Source organism: Buteo buteo, chromosome 7 (genome assembly GCF_964188355.1).
Source record: "Buteo buteo chromosome 7, bButBut1.hap1.1, whole genome shotgun sequence".
In the NCBI taxonomy this organism is placed as follows: Eukaryota; Metazoa; Chordata; class Aves; order Accipitriformes; family Accipitridae; genus Buteo; species Buteo buteo.
In genome coordinates, this window is record NC_134177.1 from 10792055 (window position 1) to 10810217 (window position 18163).

Below are 18163 nucleotides of genomic sequence, written 5' to 3' on the forward strand. Positions count from 1 at the left end.
CCAGCCCCTGTTGCTCTGTTTTTGAAGTGTTGACTTAGCAAAATGATCACATCCTTACTGCACATAAAGCTTCAGGCTAACCAAGCTCCTGAGGGAGCATGTCCCATGCCACCTCCATCTTGTATCAGACCCTTTAGCATTAAATGCTGCAAAAAAATCACTACTAAATGTATTGCAACACACTTATTTCACCCAAGCTACACTAAGTGAGAAAAAATGCAGGGTGAAGGGCATCTGATGTTCTGAAGGTGCTTAGATTTTCCCAATTTTCCACTCTTGCTCACAAAAGCAGTTTTTAAAGCTGTTTGTTAGCTGTTTAAAGAACAGTTTTCTAGGGTGGCTGAGCATCTTTGGGGGAGTCTCGAGTTTCATAGATGCTCCTTTGAACAGCTGTTGAATTGTTTACTTTAACCTTCCATTTCCTGTACTGCCCCACCCTCCTGAATGCAGTAAAAAAAAAGCCACCTTGGGCTGGTAGTAAGCATGAACAATGCAGGCAGGGGGCTTTTTAATCAAGTCAGTACTGATTATTAAGCAGCCATTTTCTACTCTGATGAAAGGGTATTTCAAGTGTTATGGACACATGTCCATCACCCATGAGCTGTGCCACACAGGGACAGCCTCTGGCACTTCAAGCTCACCCTTTACTACTCCAAAACCAGCCCCTGCACCTTCTGACAAAGCTGAGAACCAGCTGAAGCCACAAACTGATGAAGTCCAGGAGCTCTGGCCACTGACCACAAACACGCCTGCTGAGGGAACCCTTACAGCAGCTGACACCTTCCACGCTGTAGTGAAGTCAGACAGCTGCCATCACCCTCCCCTAGAAGCAAGACACCCCTCCAACCAAGAAGCAACTATTTACAATTTAAGTGAATATAGAAGTATTTTATTGAACATTCAAACTTCATTAAGACATGTGCAATATGGCAAATTTTACTGGGTTTAACCCTAACTAAGACAATAGTATGATTGCTTGCTTGCTGGGGCTTAGCAACAGGGTCCAGATCACACTTACCACTAATTAAATACTTTATTGAATAAATACATATGAAACAAAAATGCATTTTAATGCTCTTATAAAAGTTTAGAGATTTTGAAAGGCCTTTCCAATTCAATCTGAAGTGTAAGTACATACAATAAAGGAAGGTAGGCTAGTTTAACATAATTGGCTGACTTTATACAGCACTTATATCTTTTAGTCCATAAGTAAATTATTAAATGATAAAGAACATCTAATACAACCACTTCTATCGAACTAGGAAATAAATTTCTAATAAAGAAAAAATTTACAGACCCCATGACTTTCCACCCAACCCCAACAGTCTAACCCTAAAGTGGATAAAGCCAATGGCTTTCCCCACAAGAGCTCACGACAGAAAGTCGCTTCGCTTATCAAAAATCTGTATTTCTGATCCGTTATGAGCATTGAGACAAGATTCAATATATCCCCAAAGAAAGAAGCACAATGCACGTTGTGAATCGCCTATTCAGCAACAGCGAGCACTGCATTCAAACCACCTCATCCCAGGGATTAAATGAGATCTGCCACATTCATCGGCATCTCCTCCACTGTAGTATTGTAGAAAGTCTCAATGTCTCGCAGGATCCTCTTGTCCTCTTCAGTGACAAAATTTATAGCCACACCTTTTCTGCCAAAACGACCACCCCGGCCAATTCTGCACAAAAAGAAAACACATTTACACACAAGTTAACTAATCTGCTTTAAATGTTTGCAAGATCCATTCATTAACTGCTGCTCTTTTATCTGCCACTGGCCAGGCTAGGCTGTATTTAGACTAGCTGCTACCAAAGTCACATCTGGTCAGGAGAAACTAGCAGTTAGTGCCAAGAGTACAGAAGTGTCCATCCTATAGAGAGTAGCAGAACAGAAAAGGTTACTCTTTTGGCTGCAAAGTAAGATCTTTATTTAATGGCCGAGTACTGTGGTATGTATGGAGTCCCAGCTCAGTCTCCCTCCCCACCATTCAACTAACACACCCATACCACATGCATCCAATCCCAAGCATGTGGCATCCAAAAGATAAGCTATTGCTCAAAATTGAGACTGTTCCTAAGTTAATCCCATTACATCCACTAACATGGAACAGCACACTCGAGAATTTTAATTCAACATAACTGTTTCCAGTGGGAAAACTTAGGGTTTGGGTTTTTTTTAAACAGAAAAATCCAAGCTCAACATTTCTGTGTAAGCCTAAATCAGCCACTAACACATCACAGAACAGTTCTGTTACACCCACCAGTTCTACCTTCCTGCAGACTGCACAATAAAGCACCTAGTCAGCAAGAGCTAAATACACAAAAATGGCTCACAAAACTTAGTGAATAATCATGACAAAAGAAATATATAAATACCGACTCGCTCTTTAGGCAAACTGTGCCGCTTACGAATCCACGTCCTAAATTACGTCAACGCCGTTTCTGAGCACCATCTCGTGTCATCAACTGCTGCTATCGACTCCTGTATTTTTTTACACCAAGTAACAAAGCACGGTTTACTTAATTTAGGGACAGTCACTAGAAGCAGTTAACTATACCTAGGGAAACAAAACTCAAATTGCTACCAGAAGACACATACCACAGACAACAGAATCCCACCGTAAGATGAGCCACCAAGAGCAAACAAGGCACACAAAACCACAGTTGGGCCTCCAGAAGTGAAGGCAGTCCTATACAACTAGTTTGCCAAGACTATTACGGTCTAGTCACTGAGCAGCAGCAGCAACTGATGATTAGCTAGGACCTTCAGATTGAGCCAACATTGCTGTCAAGATGCTATGCCACTAATGGCTTTTGTATCACACTCCACAGCCTACATGACAAAAAAGGTAGTTCAGTAGATGGCAATTACCCCAGAGCTCAGAAAAGAATGATCAGCCATCACTGAACTCACCACACATCTAAGTTTTCCCACTGCTTTGTTTTATTGTCCAAAAGCTCTGCTCCTCCCTCATTTCAGAACCATAGCTATGCAAGTCAGGGCTTTTTTTTTTTTTTTTAAAAAAAAGCAAAAACCACAACTAGTTTTATTTCCTGCTAGCTTTTTAGCAGTTACTACTGTATGAATGGATGCATAACACCTCCTGTTACTGGCAAAGACTAAAGGGAAAAACAGGTGAGGATCTGTGCTGATTTCTGTACAGGACACAACATTCAGTGTGGCACACCAACTAGAGTTTAGAGCCAACTAACCTGTGAATGTAGTTTTCACGATTGGTCGGCAGGTCATAATTTATAACCAATGACACTTGCTGCACATCAATGCCACGAGCCTGAAAAGCAATAGAGTCTTTAATGCAAGTCACATGCTTCAGGTTACATTATTTATCCTGTGCTTTTGTCGACCACATGGTTAGTGATGAACTACAACTGTGTAGTCCATAGTGGAGCGTAGTCTTTACTCTTCCAAGAAGCTCCAAATAGTTCAGGCTACAAGAACCTTCACTGAATTATGAAGCTTTTGGCAGCAGATTTTAACAGAAAGGTGTTCAGTGTTAAGATCATACTCACCAGCAAGTCAGTGGTGATCAGGACACGGCTTGATCCTGATCTGAACTCTCTCATGATAACATCCCGTTCCTTCTGGTCCATGTCACCATGCTGTGGAGTTAAAAAAACTTGTAATTACTACAGTTCCAACAGACTGGAATATCCTTTAAAAAAATAAGTGATGTATGAAGCCCAGCGTCCCTACCTGCCATGGAACAAAGCAGGTACGGATAGGAGGAACATTTTTCTTTAAGCAGGGGGAACGATAATACAGCACCGCACAGCTATATTATAACTTTCCTGCTTTTCACTCAAATATAGCTCATTATTTGTTTTTCAGCATGTACATGGCATTTCAGAAGTTATGTGAAAGTATCAGTTCTTACCAGAGCTGAGACTGTGAAGTCCCTGGCATGCATCTTCTCTGTAAGCCAGTCTACTTTTCTCCTTGTATTCAGGAAAATAACAGCCTGTGTAATGGTCAGTGTCTCATACAAATCACAAAGAGTATCCAGCTTCCACTCCTGAACAGAACAAAAGATCAGGAAATGCCATCACACCATTGACAGTTCAGTACATAACACAAATCTCAAAAAAGGAGTAACACTTGAAAGCAACCACCAATTAAGCATGCTCTAGTGTGCAGTTATATTATATTCAGTATGACCCGAGAAGTGGGAACAAGATACTAAGCAAAATTTCTGCATCAACTGTTGCACCAAATCTTAAGACACAGGACACTGGACATTAAGAAAGAGGTCCACCCTCGTCATTTTTGATCCAGTGCATAGTTTTTCTTCTTCTTGCGTGTACTCTACTAGCATTACTACAGAAACCAAAGCTCAACCTTGGTTTCTGTAATTTTAGCACAGTGCTTTAACAAGAAGGTAAGAGAACTTTAGCTTAACTACTCCAGCCAGAGCAAGTACAACTGACACCAACCTCTCTTTCAACATTAATGTAGAATTGCTTGATACCCTCCAGAGTCAGTTCTTCCTTCTTCACCAAAATACGTATGGGATCTCTCATGAACTTTTTGGTCACTTCCAACACATCCATTGGCATCGTAGCTGACAGCAACACAACCTAAAATGTATTACTGGGTTGTTAGCATGCACCCAACACCACCAGTTCTCAGCTACACAGTAACCAAATCTACATCCAATTTAACTATGTGAAAGGTTTTTTTTTTACCTGGATGTTTGTGCTTAATTTTTGAAAGATCTCATAAATTTGATCCTTAAATCCACGGCTCAACATTTCATCAGCTTCATCCAGAACAAACATTTTGATCCATTTAGGTGCTATTAAAAAAAAAAAAAGGAGTATGTCATCAAGTTTCAGAAACACACCAAATACTTTTATTAATGTCACTCTCCTTTAGGACTAAGCTTTGCAGTACAAGTCTCTGCACTGACAGCAAATGCATTACTTAAGCTCTTCCTGCATGTGAAATTCATATTCGAAAATTATCAAGAGCAAAATTAAGTCATACTTACAAAGGTAGCGTCTGTTTAACATATCAAACACACGCCCTGGAGTTCCAACCACAATGTGCGGAGCCTCAGCCTGAAGTTTTTGCATTTCATTGCGAACATTTGTACCACCAATACAAGCATGGCATGTTGCTCCCATGTAGTCTCCAAGGGCCAGAATTACCTTCTGAATCTAAAATAAAACCCTTCCATTAGTAGTAGTTCCTGGTACACTAAAGATTAAGCCCTGTTATCATTGGTGCTTATGGACTTTGGAAGCTAAGAGAGCAAACTAGGACTATGCAGCTCTTATGGTTAGAATTGACAGTTGCCAATGGTTTTGCCCAACTGCTTGTTATTCAAGTTGTTCACTAGAAATCTCAAGTCAGAGGGGCACTTAGTTAAAAATTTTTGTCATTACTAGTTGAACTAGCTAAAGAAGGGACTACCATGCACCTGCTATTATTAAGTTAAATGCACGGCCTCCAGAAGTGAACAAGTTCTCAACTGTTAAGGCCTGCATGTTAAGCACTTGCAGAAAGTTCATGAAAGAGCATACAAGTACACTGCTATGCCAGGCTTCAAAACAAGCCTCACCTCACTAGTGTCTTCAGAGTAGAAGAAAGGCTAAACATTCTGATCAGAGGTTCTTGTTCCACTGATCTGTTTGGGTTGGTTTTTCTTTTTAGATTTCTTTCCTGTCTGATTTAGTATGTTTAGCTTTACCTTCAATAACAATCTCCACTATAGCACTGGCATCTCAGTATATTCTAGTTGAAAAAGACAGGAAGTTGTATATAATAGTTTTTAGTCTATTTTGAGTTCTGTTCAATATTTCATCTTAAGACCCCACATTATTGATATACATTCATCCTAAAAAATTAAGTATCCTATAAGTTTTGTTAAACACTCCCACTCTTAAAACAGAATACCAAGCCTTGAAGGTGAAGTAGACATGCATTAACAGTCAAGAAAACATCACAAAAATACAAAAACAATGAAGTGACCACATGCGCACTGCAGTTTTCATGTTGCACAACTGCACGCAAGTTCAAATAGCTTCCAAAAAGTATGTTTTGTTTCCACTCAGAACGCTGTGCTTTAATAATATATCTTGTATTTTTTCTGCTGAAGATGCTCCCTCAGAACTATACACAGCATAGCAGCTGGCTCCTGCATCCCTGCCCCAGCATACCCTCCACGTGCATCAACTCGACTTTTCAAGCAAGCAGAGAACTTGTGGGACAGAAGCCAGTTTATAACCCCCATTACTCAACACAAAAAGGGTTCTGAATGGATTAGTTACAGCCCCTTAAGTAGTCTGTTTATTGTCTCACAGTTGTGAAACCTGAAACCTATGCAACACACAAGCAGCTTTTTTTTTTTTTTTAACTACACTATCAATACCTGTTGAGCCAGTTCTCTGGTAGGGGCCAATACTAGTGCTTGGGTCTCCTTGAGATCAATCTCCAACTGCTGCAGGATGGAAATAGCAAATGTGGCTGTCTTGCCAGTACCTGACTGAGCTTGAGCAATCACATCATACCCTAAAAAAAGTAGGATACACATTTACTGCTCCCACACAGGTCATTCATGTTTTTAGTTTTATTTTATTCCCTTTGAAATAAGTGATCAGTATTAAGAGTTCTCTCCATTTCAGGTCAGTCCCGAAAGATGGTGTGCCATCATATCACTTGTTCAGTAATTACTAAAAATAGGTATCATCGCACACTAATAAAACAGCAAATGCATTTTGCAACACTTTCTTAATTATCCGATGTTGGTATCAACAAATGAATCACCTGCATACCTTTGATGCATGGAATAATAGCTCTCTGCTGAATAGCTGAAGGCTTCTCAAAACCATAAGCATAAATGCCCCTTAGAAGGGATTCTTTTAAATTCATATCATCAAAGTTGTCAACAATCTCATTCCAATTGCTCTGTAATGAAGAAGAAAAATAAAAAAATATTAAATCCAACACCCATCTCCATCAGTGATTAAATTCTCAAAAGTCAGTTCACATGTGCTCACCTCAATGACACCATCGGGGTCCATTCCCTCTGGGCCGCCATGGTCTCTGTCACCAAACAGAACAAGCTGTTAACACAGTAGCAACTAACATGCAGAAGCGAGCTGACACCTTGGCTGCCAAAAGCCATATCTGGAACCCGTGACAGATCATTCTAGCAGGTGCGTTGATGTTTTGGCAACGGAGGGACCCCTACCCTCTCCCCACCGGCTTGGGTGCCACTAACCCAAGTCCCTCAGCTCTCAATGTGACAAAAGATCATCCAAGCCTTCAAGCCACAGCGAGGCTCACGGGGACCTTCAGACTGTAGAAAAACCCACCAGAAAACAAAAAACCAAACATGGCTCAATCCCCGATGAATAAAAACCTTACCTATTTCAAAACCCAAAAACCCAGCCGGCAAGACAAGGACGTGCCGTCCCAGCCTACAGCGCCCCCCTCACGGAAGGCAGCCGTTGAAGGCGGGGCTCCGCACCCCGAGCCCCGCCGTTGTGGGGAGGGAGCGGGGCAATGGCCGCCGCTGCGCACTCTAAGCTGGCTCAGCTGCAGCGCCTGGCGTGGAGCGGGGAGGGGGGGGGGGCGGTGGGGGAGGCGGACTCCCGGCTCCGCTGCGGTTCTCCCCCCCCCCCCCGCCACCCCGCCCCGCCTCAGCGCCGGGCAACTCTCGCGAGAGCTCCACCCCTGGGATTGCGCAAATCGGACACTGCGCGCAGGCGGAGGAAGGCGCCGGGCGATCGCCCAGGGGGGCCGCGCCCCTCCCCCCCCCCCTCCCCGGAAAAAAAAAAAATGGTCTCGCCCTTACAGCCGGGCCCGCAAACCCGGGGCGAACCAATGGCGGAAAGCGGGGGCTGCGGCGGGGGGGGGGCGGCAAAGAGAATCGTAAGGGGAAAAAATAATCCTGAACAAGGCACTCAATACATTTTAATTACGATTTAGCTCAGTGGGTGCGATTATATTAAAAATGGCCCTTTTTCAGGGGTGGGGGATGCTAATTAAATCAACAACGAAAAATCGAACCCCGAGGAATGGAACTAAATCCCCGCTGAACCGCGACTAAGAGGCGAGACGGGACCGAAACGTCTAGAACCGGGAGGGGCCGGGGCACCAAGCACTGTCTAACCGCAGCGCCGAGCCGCCCTCAGAGAGCTGTCTCGAGCGCGCAGGCACCCCCCCCCGCCCCCACAATCTCGCTTCTTTCCCTCTCCCTGGCCGCCTCCGCCCAGCCCATCGAGCCCCTTTACAAGGAAGGGGCCCGAGGCCTCCCCATGCCGCGCCATACCTGCTATAATCCGCGGAGCCGCCTGACATGTTCCGAACACCAGCTCTGTCCTCAACTGAAAAGGCAAGCCCTCCCCGGAGCCCCCTTTATATATCCGCCCCGCTGCCGGACTCGTTTCGCTCTGCTCTGCGCATGGATATATGCCTCACGCCACAGCGAAAAAGGCACTAATCCCCCCGGATTGAGCCCTCTTCCCAAGGGATTCCCCTCACTCCACTCTCTGAGGTACTCTGGAGGGGGTGCCTGAGCCACTCGGGGCCACGAGGTGAGGGGAACGTGGAACTACTTTTTCCCCCTCGGAGCGCGGAAGGATATTGCACCATTGACGGCGTGACAGCGCCTCGCTCCTTCCTCCCGCTCTCCTCCCCCCCCCCCCCCCTCGTTCCTGCGCACGGGGTTTCCCGCTCCGGCCCCTGCTGCAGCGCGGGGGAGGGGGAGCGTGGCGGGGGCGGCGGGGGGAGCGAAGGAGGGGGGAGGCGGCGGGAAGGGGCGAGGGCGGCCGGGGCTGACAGGACCCGGGCCCGGCGGGCGGGCAGTCGGGCTGAGAGGGGCAGGGAGCAGGCCATGCGGCAGCAGCTGAGGGGGCAGAGTGGCTCCCTGTCATGGCTGCGATTCCCCCGCCATGTCGGTTATTTTTAAAGCCCCGGTGCCTGGAAGTCAGGGGGATGACAGAGGAGAGCGGCTTCCTCGGGCGGGGAAGGCGGCTGCTGGGCCGCGGGGCTCGCCCCTCTCCGTCCCCCACACAGAAATGACTCCCTCCTCCTCCCTGCTAGGCTAAAACACCCCCTGAATTCTCCCTCCTCACCTGGTGAGGGGCAGGAAGGGGCTAAGCCCGGGTCGGTTAGCGAGGGGGGCAGCGCTGGGCGACAGGGAGCGGCGGCCGGAGGGGCCGTGAGGTGAGGGGGCAAGATGGTGGCGCCTGAGGGTCCCCCCTCAGTCCCGGCCCCCTCCTCAGCCCCGGGAACCCTCCTCGGCCCCGGCCCCCGCTGAGGCACGGGGTGGGTTTGTGTGGAAACCGGCGTCGCGGTGAGGAGGCCGGCCGGGGGGGGCGCGGACGGCGGGTGCTCCGTCTGCCCGGGTTTAGGACAGCAGCTTAGCTGAATCATGCAAATTTGTCACGGGATGTTAAAGGTGGATAATTTCTAAAGGGGATGAAGGCATATTTGGAGGGAGATAGGCGGGGTGGTCCTCGGGGCGCTACTGAAAACGCAGTGCTGCGGTTCATAGTACAGCCAGCGATGTCTGCGAAAAAAATCTGTCACGGCTGATTTAAAGGTTAGTGCAGTCCAAAATAAAGCAATAAGGAAGATGTTACTGTGCAAACCGACTCAATGAAATGATCGGTGATCATGCCCGTTGCTTTCATACTGCTGTAGAAAAAAATATCGATCATTTTAATGCTCTTCTCAGGATTTACAATAATCTGTTCATCAATATTTCTCACGTAGGCAAATAATAAAAATTAAAAGCAATAATTTGTGCCAACTTTAATGGGTTTATGTGTGCCACTTCTCAAACTTGTTTCCATAGTGATTATATAGGAACAAATGGAGGCAGTGCTTGAAAAACTCAACCCTTTACTTGTCTAGAATATTGTAAATTGTCTAGAACCATCTAGAATATCTGTAAAGGGCATCTCTGAAAGACTAAGTGTACATTAGCTCTTCCTATGGTAGCATCTGCTGGGGCAATATTATCTGTAGAAATAATGTAACACCAATATCCCAGCTAAACTATAAATGCAACTCCTCTGTTGACCCACCCTAATGCTCTCAAGTTTTGTCCACCCATGCTGAATAGAAAATATTGAGGATGCTTCTTGTATTTGCAATTTAGACAGCCACACAATAGTAACCGGAGGCCTTTTTAAATGAATGATAGCAGTTTGCATGGACCCGTAAGCCTCTGGTTGTAAAAGAAACAGGATGGACTGGAGAAAGAACGTCAACACAGGTTCAGGCTGGCACAATTAGACTGCCCATTAAAAATTACTTTGGGTTTAAATGGAAGAAATAATACCACTGAATATTTGTTTTTATTATCTCGAACATTTATTAAGAAAGCTGTAGAGTGTAAATACTTTTTATTTAAGTATTGCAGTTAGGTCTTAGTATATTTGCAAACCAGAGTAGAAAAAATTTCTTGACATATGGGAATTTCAAGAAGGTAAACCATCATTTTCCACAGACTCTAAATGTCTTTTAAAAAAACATTTGTCATCTCAGAAACAAGTATCTAGTTTATCTTCTTCTGTAAAGAAATTTGTCATTTCAGATTACCTGTGTATTCAAACCACTTTGAAAGTTCAGGTTTGACAAAAGTAGTTTTTAACTAACAAGGCTTTCCTAGCTTTCTTTAAGGTTAGTTATAGGAAAAACTGTTCCCATTGCTCTAACTTGCTGTCAGTCTTGTTTCACTCAACTTGACCAAACTTCAACCCATTAAAAAAAAACAAACCCAAAACTCAGAAAATGTTTTTTGACTATTAACTTCAATCAAGGAACAATTTTTTTAAATTGATTTTGTTATTTACTGTCTGTGATAATGGCATCTGGGAGTCAGATGCCAAGATTTCTTTATGCAGACAACTATGGAGCCAAACAGTGCTACCTGCACCTCACCCAGAGCTCCTGGTCACTGGCCTTTATAGAGCAGCTTGAAACTTCCATGTCTCTGAGGATTTTGTTCAACTGTGATTTACCTGATGCTTGAATATAAAGAAAAGTCTGTGGGTGTATTAGTATCTCCTGTCATGTGGTCATGGCAGAGTCTGACAAATCTGATTAGTTGGCTGTGTTATTTGCTCTGGTTCATCGTTCTTTTAATCCACTTTTATAGAATCAGATAGTCCCCAGTCATATGGCCTCTCGTCAGATGCTCTCTATTTGCCTTAAGTGTTGTATGACTGGAACTATGAAATTGTGTTTTAAGAAACAAATCATCACTTCCCATGTTAAAGAGACTCATGGATGTTCCACATCAAGGCATATGAGGAAAGGAATCCAGTGTTTCTTCCAGTGAAAATCACTGACTTGTTTCACCAAATGAAAAGAGGAAAGAAGTTTTGCTTCATTAACTTGGGATAAGCAAAGGGTTGGAAACACTGAATCAGTCCTCTCTTTGTGAAACAAGATAGCAGAAATCCAGGACTGTTGTCCTAACAATGACCCTAACTGCACTAGAGGAAACATTTTTTACTCTTTAAAACCTGTGTACCTGAATAGTATTTGAGAAATATCTTTTCAGTTATAGTAAGGCAAACAGCCAATTCATTTGTGATATCATATCTAATTTGTGTATTTTTAGACTGGTGGTAGCCATGCTTTGGCTGGGATTATTTATGTTCTGAACATGAAGCATCATAGCGACAGGTATTGAAAGGTCAGATTTTGTCACTGGCAAAAATCTTGGACTGACAGTGGGATTTGTTATGGCCCCCTGGCTTTTAATTTTCTTAAGCTTTCTAGAGCAGTCTCAACTGAAAACTTGCTCCTCAAGGACCACGTTCATGTTATCATCAGGCAGAAGAGATACCAAAAAGATGCTAAATAATATGTGTGTGCTACTAAAGGTAGGATCCACGGCCACATTTATGTGTGCACATAATATACTTCAGTAGATGTCTCCCCAAAAGACAATTCTAGTGAATCATGAGCTCTTTAGTGAGAGTGAACATAATTATACATTTATTAACAGGGGGTAACAGATGGACTAGCTGGTTTAGCAGCTGGGTTTCCAGTCATTATTCATGCAGATTGAAGTAAAGAATGATGTATCTAAAGAAAGCAGTAGGAGCTGACACCTCTTGAAACTGAGCTCTAGTTGAGCAATCCCTGCTCATCAATATTCTGGCAAAGGCGATGTCACAGTTTGCATTAGGAAATTTCAGAAAACTCTTTTTAGAAATCTCATACCATGATTTGAATCTACCATGAAACTGTCATGTACTTCACGGGAAACCTGGAAAATCCCGAGTTCCTCTCCTGCATTTGCAAGTCTGATGCTAGAGTATGTACTGTATATTATTTGATTGCCACAACTAGCAGGGCAAAGAAAGTAATTGTAAACAGACAGTTTATTCACAGTAGGTCACATTAGGATCAAGATGATTTGCTAGGGTGTTGTTAGCAAGAAGTAATGTTTTTCAGTTCATGATTCCCAAAGGATCCTGCCTAAACAAAAGCTTCCTTCCTCAGATGTAGGAGTGAACAGGAAAGATTCTGGAAAATCTCCAGGGGAGAGAGAAAGTCCAAATTCCAGGAGTCCCATGCTTGTAATTTAAATACAGTCACTGGGTTTCATTAATGCTAATTTATGCTTTTTTTGTCATTCCACTGAAATTATAATCTAAACAAACTAAATAAGAATTTATAAGATGCAGTGTTTTTAATGCACTGAGAAAGCTTGCTTTGCATTCTTTAGTATCTCTGTGTGATTTGAAATCCATATTATGATGACTTTAGTACATTAGACTGTTAGGCTTGCTTTGTCATTCTTTGTTAAAGTTATTTTACAACTTTGTTGTGCTTCAACAGATATTTCTACTCTTTGTAACTGTAATCAAACTTGTGTTGTGAAATCTCAATCGTGCCCTTGTTCAGTGAATTGAAAGTACATCCAGACACAGAATTTTCTCTCTCAGTCGAAGTTTTGTGTCACTGAATAGTTGTGTGCTAGGTCAATAAGGAACATTTTCAAAAATGCTTAAATGATTTAGGAGGCAAGCACTATAGAAAGCCAGTGGGATTTAAGCTGCTTTAGTTAATTTAATTGTTCCACATGCTCAGTCTATTCAAGATATTCAGACTTGTGCAGAGTATATAGGGTGGATAGGACCTTTTGCTGACCAGCTGACTCACTTGTCTGAAATGTATGCATGGTGGTTTGTGGCTTGTGCTCCCTAATTGCTTCGAGCACAAGTCTCCAAGAAGTGTTCCTGCTTCAGTTTTGCATAGTTTTGTTTCTTAGCCTAAGTTGTCTCATTCACAGTAAGATTTTTTTTATCTTTATGTTCATTTGTTAAACTGTTTAAGACTATCTACTTGTTGTTTTTTAAAGAAAAGGCAAAGTTGTTTGAATTCCATATTTCAGATTATTCATCCATTAATTAATCTTCTCCTAGAGTTTGGAGCTTAAATTCAGACTTGTAGTGACCTTGGTGCCTTCAGATGTCTGAAGGTATCTGTTATGTATTTCTTATTCTGGAATAATTAAGTGCTCTATGAATCTTTAAGAAAGATGGTTTCTCCTTTATACAGTGGGAAAGTTCTTGTAACCTGCTGCTGAAAGGAAGTGGCAGAAATGTTCAGGCGCCTCAGAGGAACCTGGGATTCTCAGCCCTGTCTCAGAGGGTCAAAAATCTAAAGAACTAAGGGAAGTTAAATACTTCTTATTTTTATAGTAGATGCATATAATTTCACTCAGTGGCCTTTGAACTTGTGAAAATTTTCCCATTTACTTCAGTTAGAATTACGTTGGGCTTCTTATAAAAAACTAGTGTTAATTTTAGAAAATGCGTATTTCCTCTCTTAGAAGAAGTATGTGAATCACTGTTAATTCTTTAAATGAGTACAAAGTAAGAAGACTATCATATGGGATCACTTATGGTGGTCTTGTGATTTTAGTAACTATTCTGGTAATAAGAAGAATGTTGGCACAATAAAATCCCAACCCAAATACTTGAAACAGAAATATACTTTTCTTTCTATGATTTTCTTAGTCGTCCAGTCTTCCGCATGCTATAAAACTCAATAGTTATAGTTTTAGGTCTTGAACGTTCTCCTTGATTGAGCAATTAGATTCTTTCTTGCAGTCTCTAAGGCTTGTAGTCAGGCCCAGGACATGGTGCCAGTTTAGCTCTGTTCTCTGTTGTGTTAAAGACTCCCAGTGTGACCACAGCCATGTAATTTTAGCACTAAAATTGAACAGATAATATTTATTAGAGACTTGTCATTGACTTTTATTGGAATGAGAGCTCTTTCTGCATTTCAGTTTTCTCCTCTGTAAAGTGGGGGTGATAGTATTCGCCTCAGAGGTTGCATGTGGGCAAATGTTTGAAAAATGTGGAGATCAGTAATGGTAGGAGGCTTAGAAATCTCTGATAGAAGTTACATGCATACTTTCAGGGTAGAGTTTGTTCTTTCTATTACAAAAGTAAAGAAAGCTAGAGAGATTAAGCAGGTGGCAGCTGCTGATAACATCCTGACAGAGTACTGTGGTTACTTTTACTTTTTTAAGTCAATTGGAAGCCTTCTGCACTACCATGAAATAGTGCATGTCGTATATTTCTGTGAGACAGACTGCAAAGAACATTTTCCAATTCTGAGAGAGAGGTAAATATGAGCCTATGCATTCTTTTGAAGAAAACATTTTTCCTTCTGATATTGGTTAACTATGCAAGTTATTTATTCTCATTCAATTTGGAATCCACTGACAAAGCTTGAGGTTTTGAATTGCTGAGCTGATTTCAGTTGTTTAATTTTTGGAACAGCCACTACAGGCAGACCTGTACTCTGTATTTAGTTTTGAGTACCTTTCTTCATTGATAAAAAAGTTGGCTGTTATGTTCTTAGTAGGAAGAAATACTGCATGTGAACCAAATCCAAGATGAAAACACTAAAAAGGCTAAGCAGTTCTTTGATTTTACAGGGGTATATTCAAAGGACCAGAGTTTGTGATAAAAAATTAATAATCTCTAATATGTATTGTAGATATGCTTACCTTGATAGATGCTTTATGTCCTGACTGATGAGATCAAGTCATACAACTCTGTCCTTCCCCATCCAAATTGAAGTTTTAGACATCAGAGCAAACACACTGTGCTTTTCAGAGTTTATGTACAGTGCTGTGAGTTATGAGGGCCCATCTTGGATTAGTGACAACAAAATGGCTAGGTTTTATCAACTGATACAGCATTGCACAGAATGCTTTGGTATTAGTGTTTTACAGGCCTATATTGTCAGAATATTTAAAACCTGTATGTCCCTAAACAGCAAGAGTAAGATACCACAGAAATTATTTAATTGTCCTTTAACAGAAGCTCTTTCTGCCCATATCCAGCCTTGTGTGTTAACTGAAGTCTCTTCCTCCTTCTCTAGTAGAGCATTTGAACCTCCAGAACAGTATTTTGCAGTTTATAGAGCTTGTTACAACACGTACATGTTAACAATAAAGATAAATACTTTGTCATTAATAAAATGAGCTATGCAGTCAGAATTATTGCCTTAAGGTAAATCTTAATTTGTACAAACTGGAAGTTTTCAACTGAGCTTTACTTTTTGTAAGAAAATTGAGACTCCTCATTTCTGCAGGTAACTATAGCTCAAATTCCCTGAGTTTTGTTTCTGTCACTGATACTGGCTCAATATGAAATTATAGATGAGTAGTTTCAGCTTTGTGGTCTTGTTTCACCTGCCTGTAAAATGGAAATCATAATCTCCTGTCTGAAGGATCTCTTGGAGCGTAAACTGTTTAAGGCTGGGACTGACTGCTTTATGTGCTATGCTTCAGCCTAGAAAGCTGTCGGTTCTGGGTGAGAAGCTGAGGTTCTACCTGGGTAAAAGTTTAAAAAATTAATGAAGATAAACATTGTGACTTGTTTAATAATTTTGTTTGTTTGTTTTGTTAATCCTTCTGAGATTTATTGGGCGAAATATAAATATTACACGGCTTTTATCTTTAACAGTGTTATGGAGCATGCTGTTGTCATGACTGGGTCTGAAATGTGTGCCCGTGAAGCTGAAGCTGCCAAGTGGGCTGCTAAGAAACTGTCTTGTAACTGTTCTGCTCTGTTTTGGGGGGTTTCTTTTTAGTGTTATGGAGCCTCTGTAGGCCAGTCCTTAGTCCCAGTTGTTTGTGCTTTAACCCACCCCAGAATGCTATTATATATTATTTTGTATACTAATTGAATACTGCCAGATGAGACGAAAATGAACATATGAGGTGCTGGATAGTAGGTAATTCATTCTTTTCCTCTCAGGTTGCACCCAGGAACAGCTGCCCACATTTTCCTGGGGTCCACTGACACAAGCAAGCACGGACATCCACTGATGCAAGCACAGACAGGATGCAGGTGAGCACGTTATCTTAGCCAGGAGTAACTGTGGCATTGCTTGTGCTAATGCAGGACATGCACTTTAACACGTCATGTCACAGCAATTGGCAGTGGCCAGAAACCTTTGTTCTTACGCAGCAGGAGACAGAAATGAGAGTTCATGCGGAATTACAGAAATACATTGATTAATTTATTTCATGCATGTATTGAAAGTGATTGGATTATAATTTACTGGCAATTTTTTGCAATAAATAAAGAAAATATATGTCCCTCTATTCAAAGTAGTTTTTTCTTGTGCTAGGTACTTTAATTTAATTTAAGAGTTTCTTGTAATAATTGTTTCTGAACCTTAAGGAGTTGTTTATTTGCTATCATAGTCAACATTTATTTGTAGCTCATTCTTCTGGTCAATTTAAAAGTAGCAAAGTCAGGAAAATCCTAATTTCTAAGCAGGCAGATACTATAATACTCAGTAACCACTCAGTTACTGGTATTTTTCTTTGCTTGCTCTTTTGTCCTCTGTAGCTTGTTACCATTTCTAAATATATTCTGATATACACTTTTCCATGGATTACAAGACTACAAGATCTTGTATGATATTATTCCTTTTATTTTAGCAGCAATTTAACAAACAAACCACTAGTTTAATTTATGTGTTAATAACAAATACTTAGAGTTTCAGGACTTCATTTGGATGTGATATTTTGTGTATCTTAAGCTCAGAATTTTTTTTTTTTTCACATTTCTGTCCAAGAAAGCTGAGTTATCACAACAATGATTTTACAGTTTATTACCCAAAAGGACTTCTCTGATTTCCTTTACTATTATTTATTTGCATTGCTAACATTCAGCTCTTCTGAGAATACAACTTTGTACCCCCAGGAGCACGCTTTTTTTCTGAATTCACATTGGAATTGTGTTTGTTAATTTGCATCACATCAGAATTTTCTTTGCTAATTTATTGGGAAAGCAAACTGTGTATCTTTATGCAGAAAGAAAGAGAGAAAAGTGAGAACCGTAAAGGACTGCTGCCTCAGAGCTGCTGTTGCCATAGAGCTGCTAACGAGGAAAAACTGCAGCATGGATTTCTTCTGCTGTTGAAGGTAAGATGAGGGCACAGCAAAGACTGTAGGAGGGGGAGGGGAGGCAGAGGGAGGGAGAAGAGGAAGAAAGTCTGCGTCCTTGCTGTCTAAAAAAGGAAATTCAGTGTCAGTGTTCATGAGCAGAACTGCTGGTGCAGAAGAACAAAGCTATCTCAGTTGTTTAGGGTAGCAAGAGTGATGAGCAAGCAAGCGCACTCCCATGCTTTCAGGAGGAAATACTGCAAAGAAAGGAGGGAGAAGAAGAGTGACTTTATCATTTAGAAAATACTGCTGCTTCAAGATAGCTGCTTTTTGATACTACTTTGGCATTAATATTATTCACCTGGGTAAAGACAGCTGTGAAAAAACTCAGTAGGTAGATAAGCAAGAAGAAAAAGTGGTGGTAAAAAAAATCAACCTCATCTTGAGCTGATGAATTCTGTCTGTATGCATTAAAATGTGTCAGTTGTTACACTCAGCTGTGCCGTGCTGTGAAACCTTTCACAATGCAAGTGAAATTATATTTTTTGTGGTAAGATTGTTATGATAAATTGATCTGTTATCAACCTTTTTATCAGTGATCTTTCATCTTTTATCTAAGATGTCTTTTGAGTGAAAATGTATAATAAATAACAAAAAATTAAATATTAGATACTTAACAATACTGACTACAGGACTGACATCAGACATGCTTTCTGTGGAATCTCTCATGGGGTGAGCTTTGTAGATTA

General features: G+C 41.6%; 1 protein-coding gene and 3 non-coding genes across 4 annotated transcripts; all 4 read right to left on the minus strand.

Annotated features, from left to right (window-relative positions):
* Nucleotides 1–873: 873 nt before the first annotated feature.
* Nucleotides 874–8595, minus strand: EIF4A2 (eukaryotic translation initiation factor 4A2). The gene is made up of 11 exons (XM_075031484.1): nucleotides 8298–8595; nucleotides 7021–7066; nucleotides 6796–6928; nucleotides 6393–6532; nucleotides 5010–5178; nucleotides 4705–4814; nucleotides 4453–4596; nucleotides 3897–4034; nucleotides 3532–3621; nucleotides 3214–3293; nucleotides 874–1679 (listed from the first exon to the last, which is right to left on the minus strand). Exons 1-11 carry the CDS (start codon nucleotides 8324–8326, stop codon nucleotides 1535–1537), a joined length of 1224 nt encoding a protein of 407 aa, XP_074887585.1. The 5' UTR covers nucleotides 8327–8595; the 3' UTR covers nucleotides 874–1534.
* On the minus strand, nucleotides 3692–3816 carry LOC142033437 (small nucleolar RNA SNORA63). Its single transcript, XR_012651154.1, has one exon. It is a non-coding gene; the product is annotated as a small nucleolar RNA SNORA63 (small nucleolar RNA).
* LOC142033456 (small nucleolar RNA SNORA81) lies at nucleotides 4219–4399 on the minus strand. The gene has a single exon (XR_012651172.1). It is a non-coding gene; the product is annotated as a small nucleolar RNA SNORA81 (small nucleolar RNA).
* LOC142033458 (small nucleolar RNA SNORD2) lies at nucleotides 6612–6681 on the minus strand. Its single transcript, XR_012651174.1, has one exon. It is a non-coding gene; the product is annotated as a small nucleolar RNA SNORD2 (small nucleolar RNA).
* Nucleotides 8596–18163: the final 9568 nt, after the last annotated feature.

Excerpts from the sequence above, each read along its gene's own strand:
- EIF4A2 (XM_075031484.1), bottom strand. The coding sequence starts at position 8,326 with ATGTCAGGCGGCTCCGCGGATTATAGCAG. Across the intron at positions 3,622-3,896 it reads ACTTCACAGTCTCAGCTCTG|CATGGTGACATGGACCAGAA; the intron begins GTAAGAACTGAT and ends TTAACTCCACAG. Across the intron at positions 3,294-3,531 it reads TGATCACCACTGACTTGCTG|GCTCGTGGCATTGATGTGCA; the intron begins GTGAGTATGATC and ends ATTGCTTTTCAG.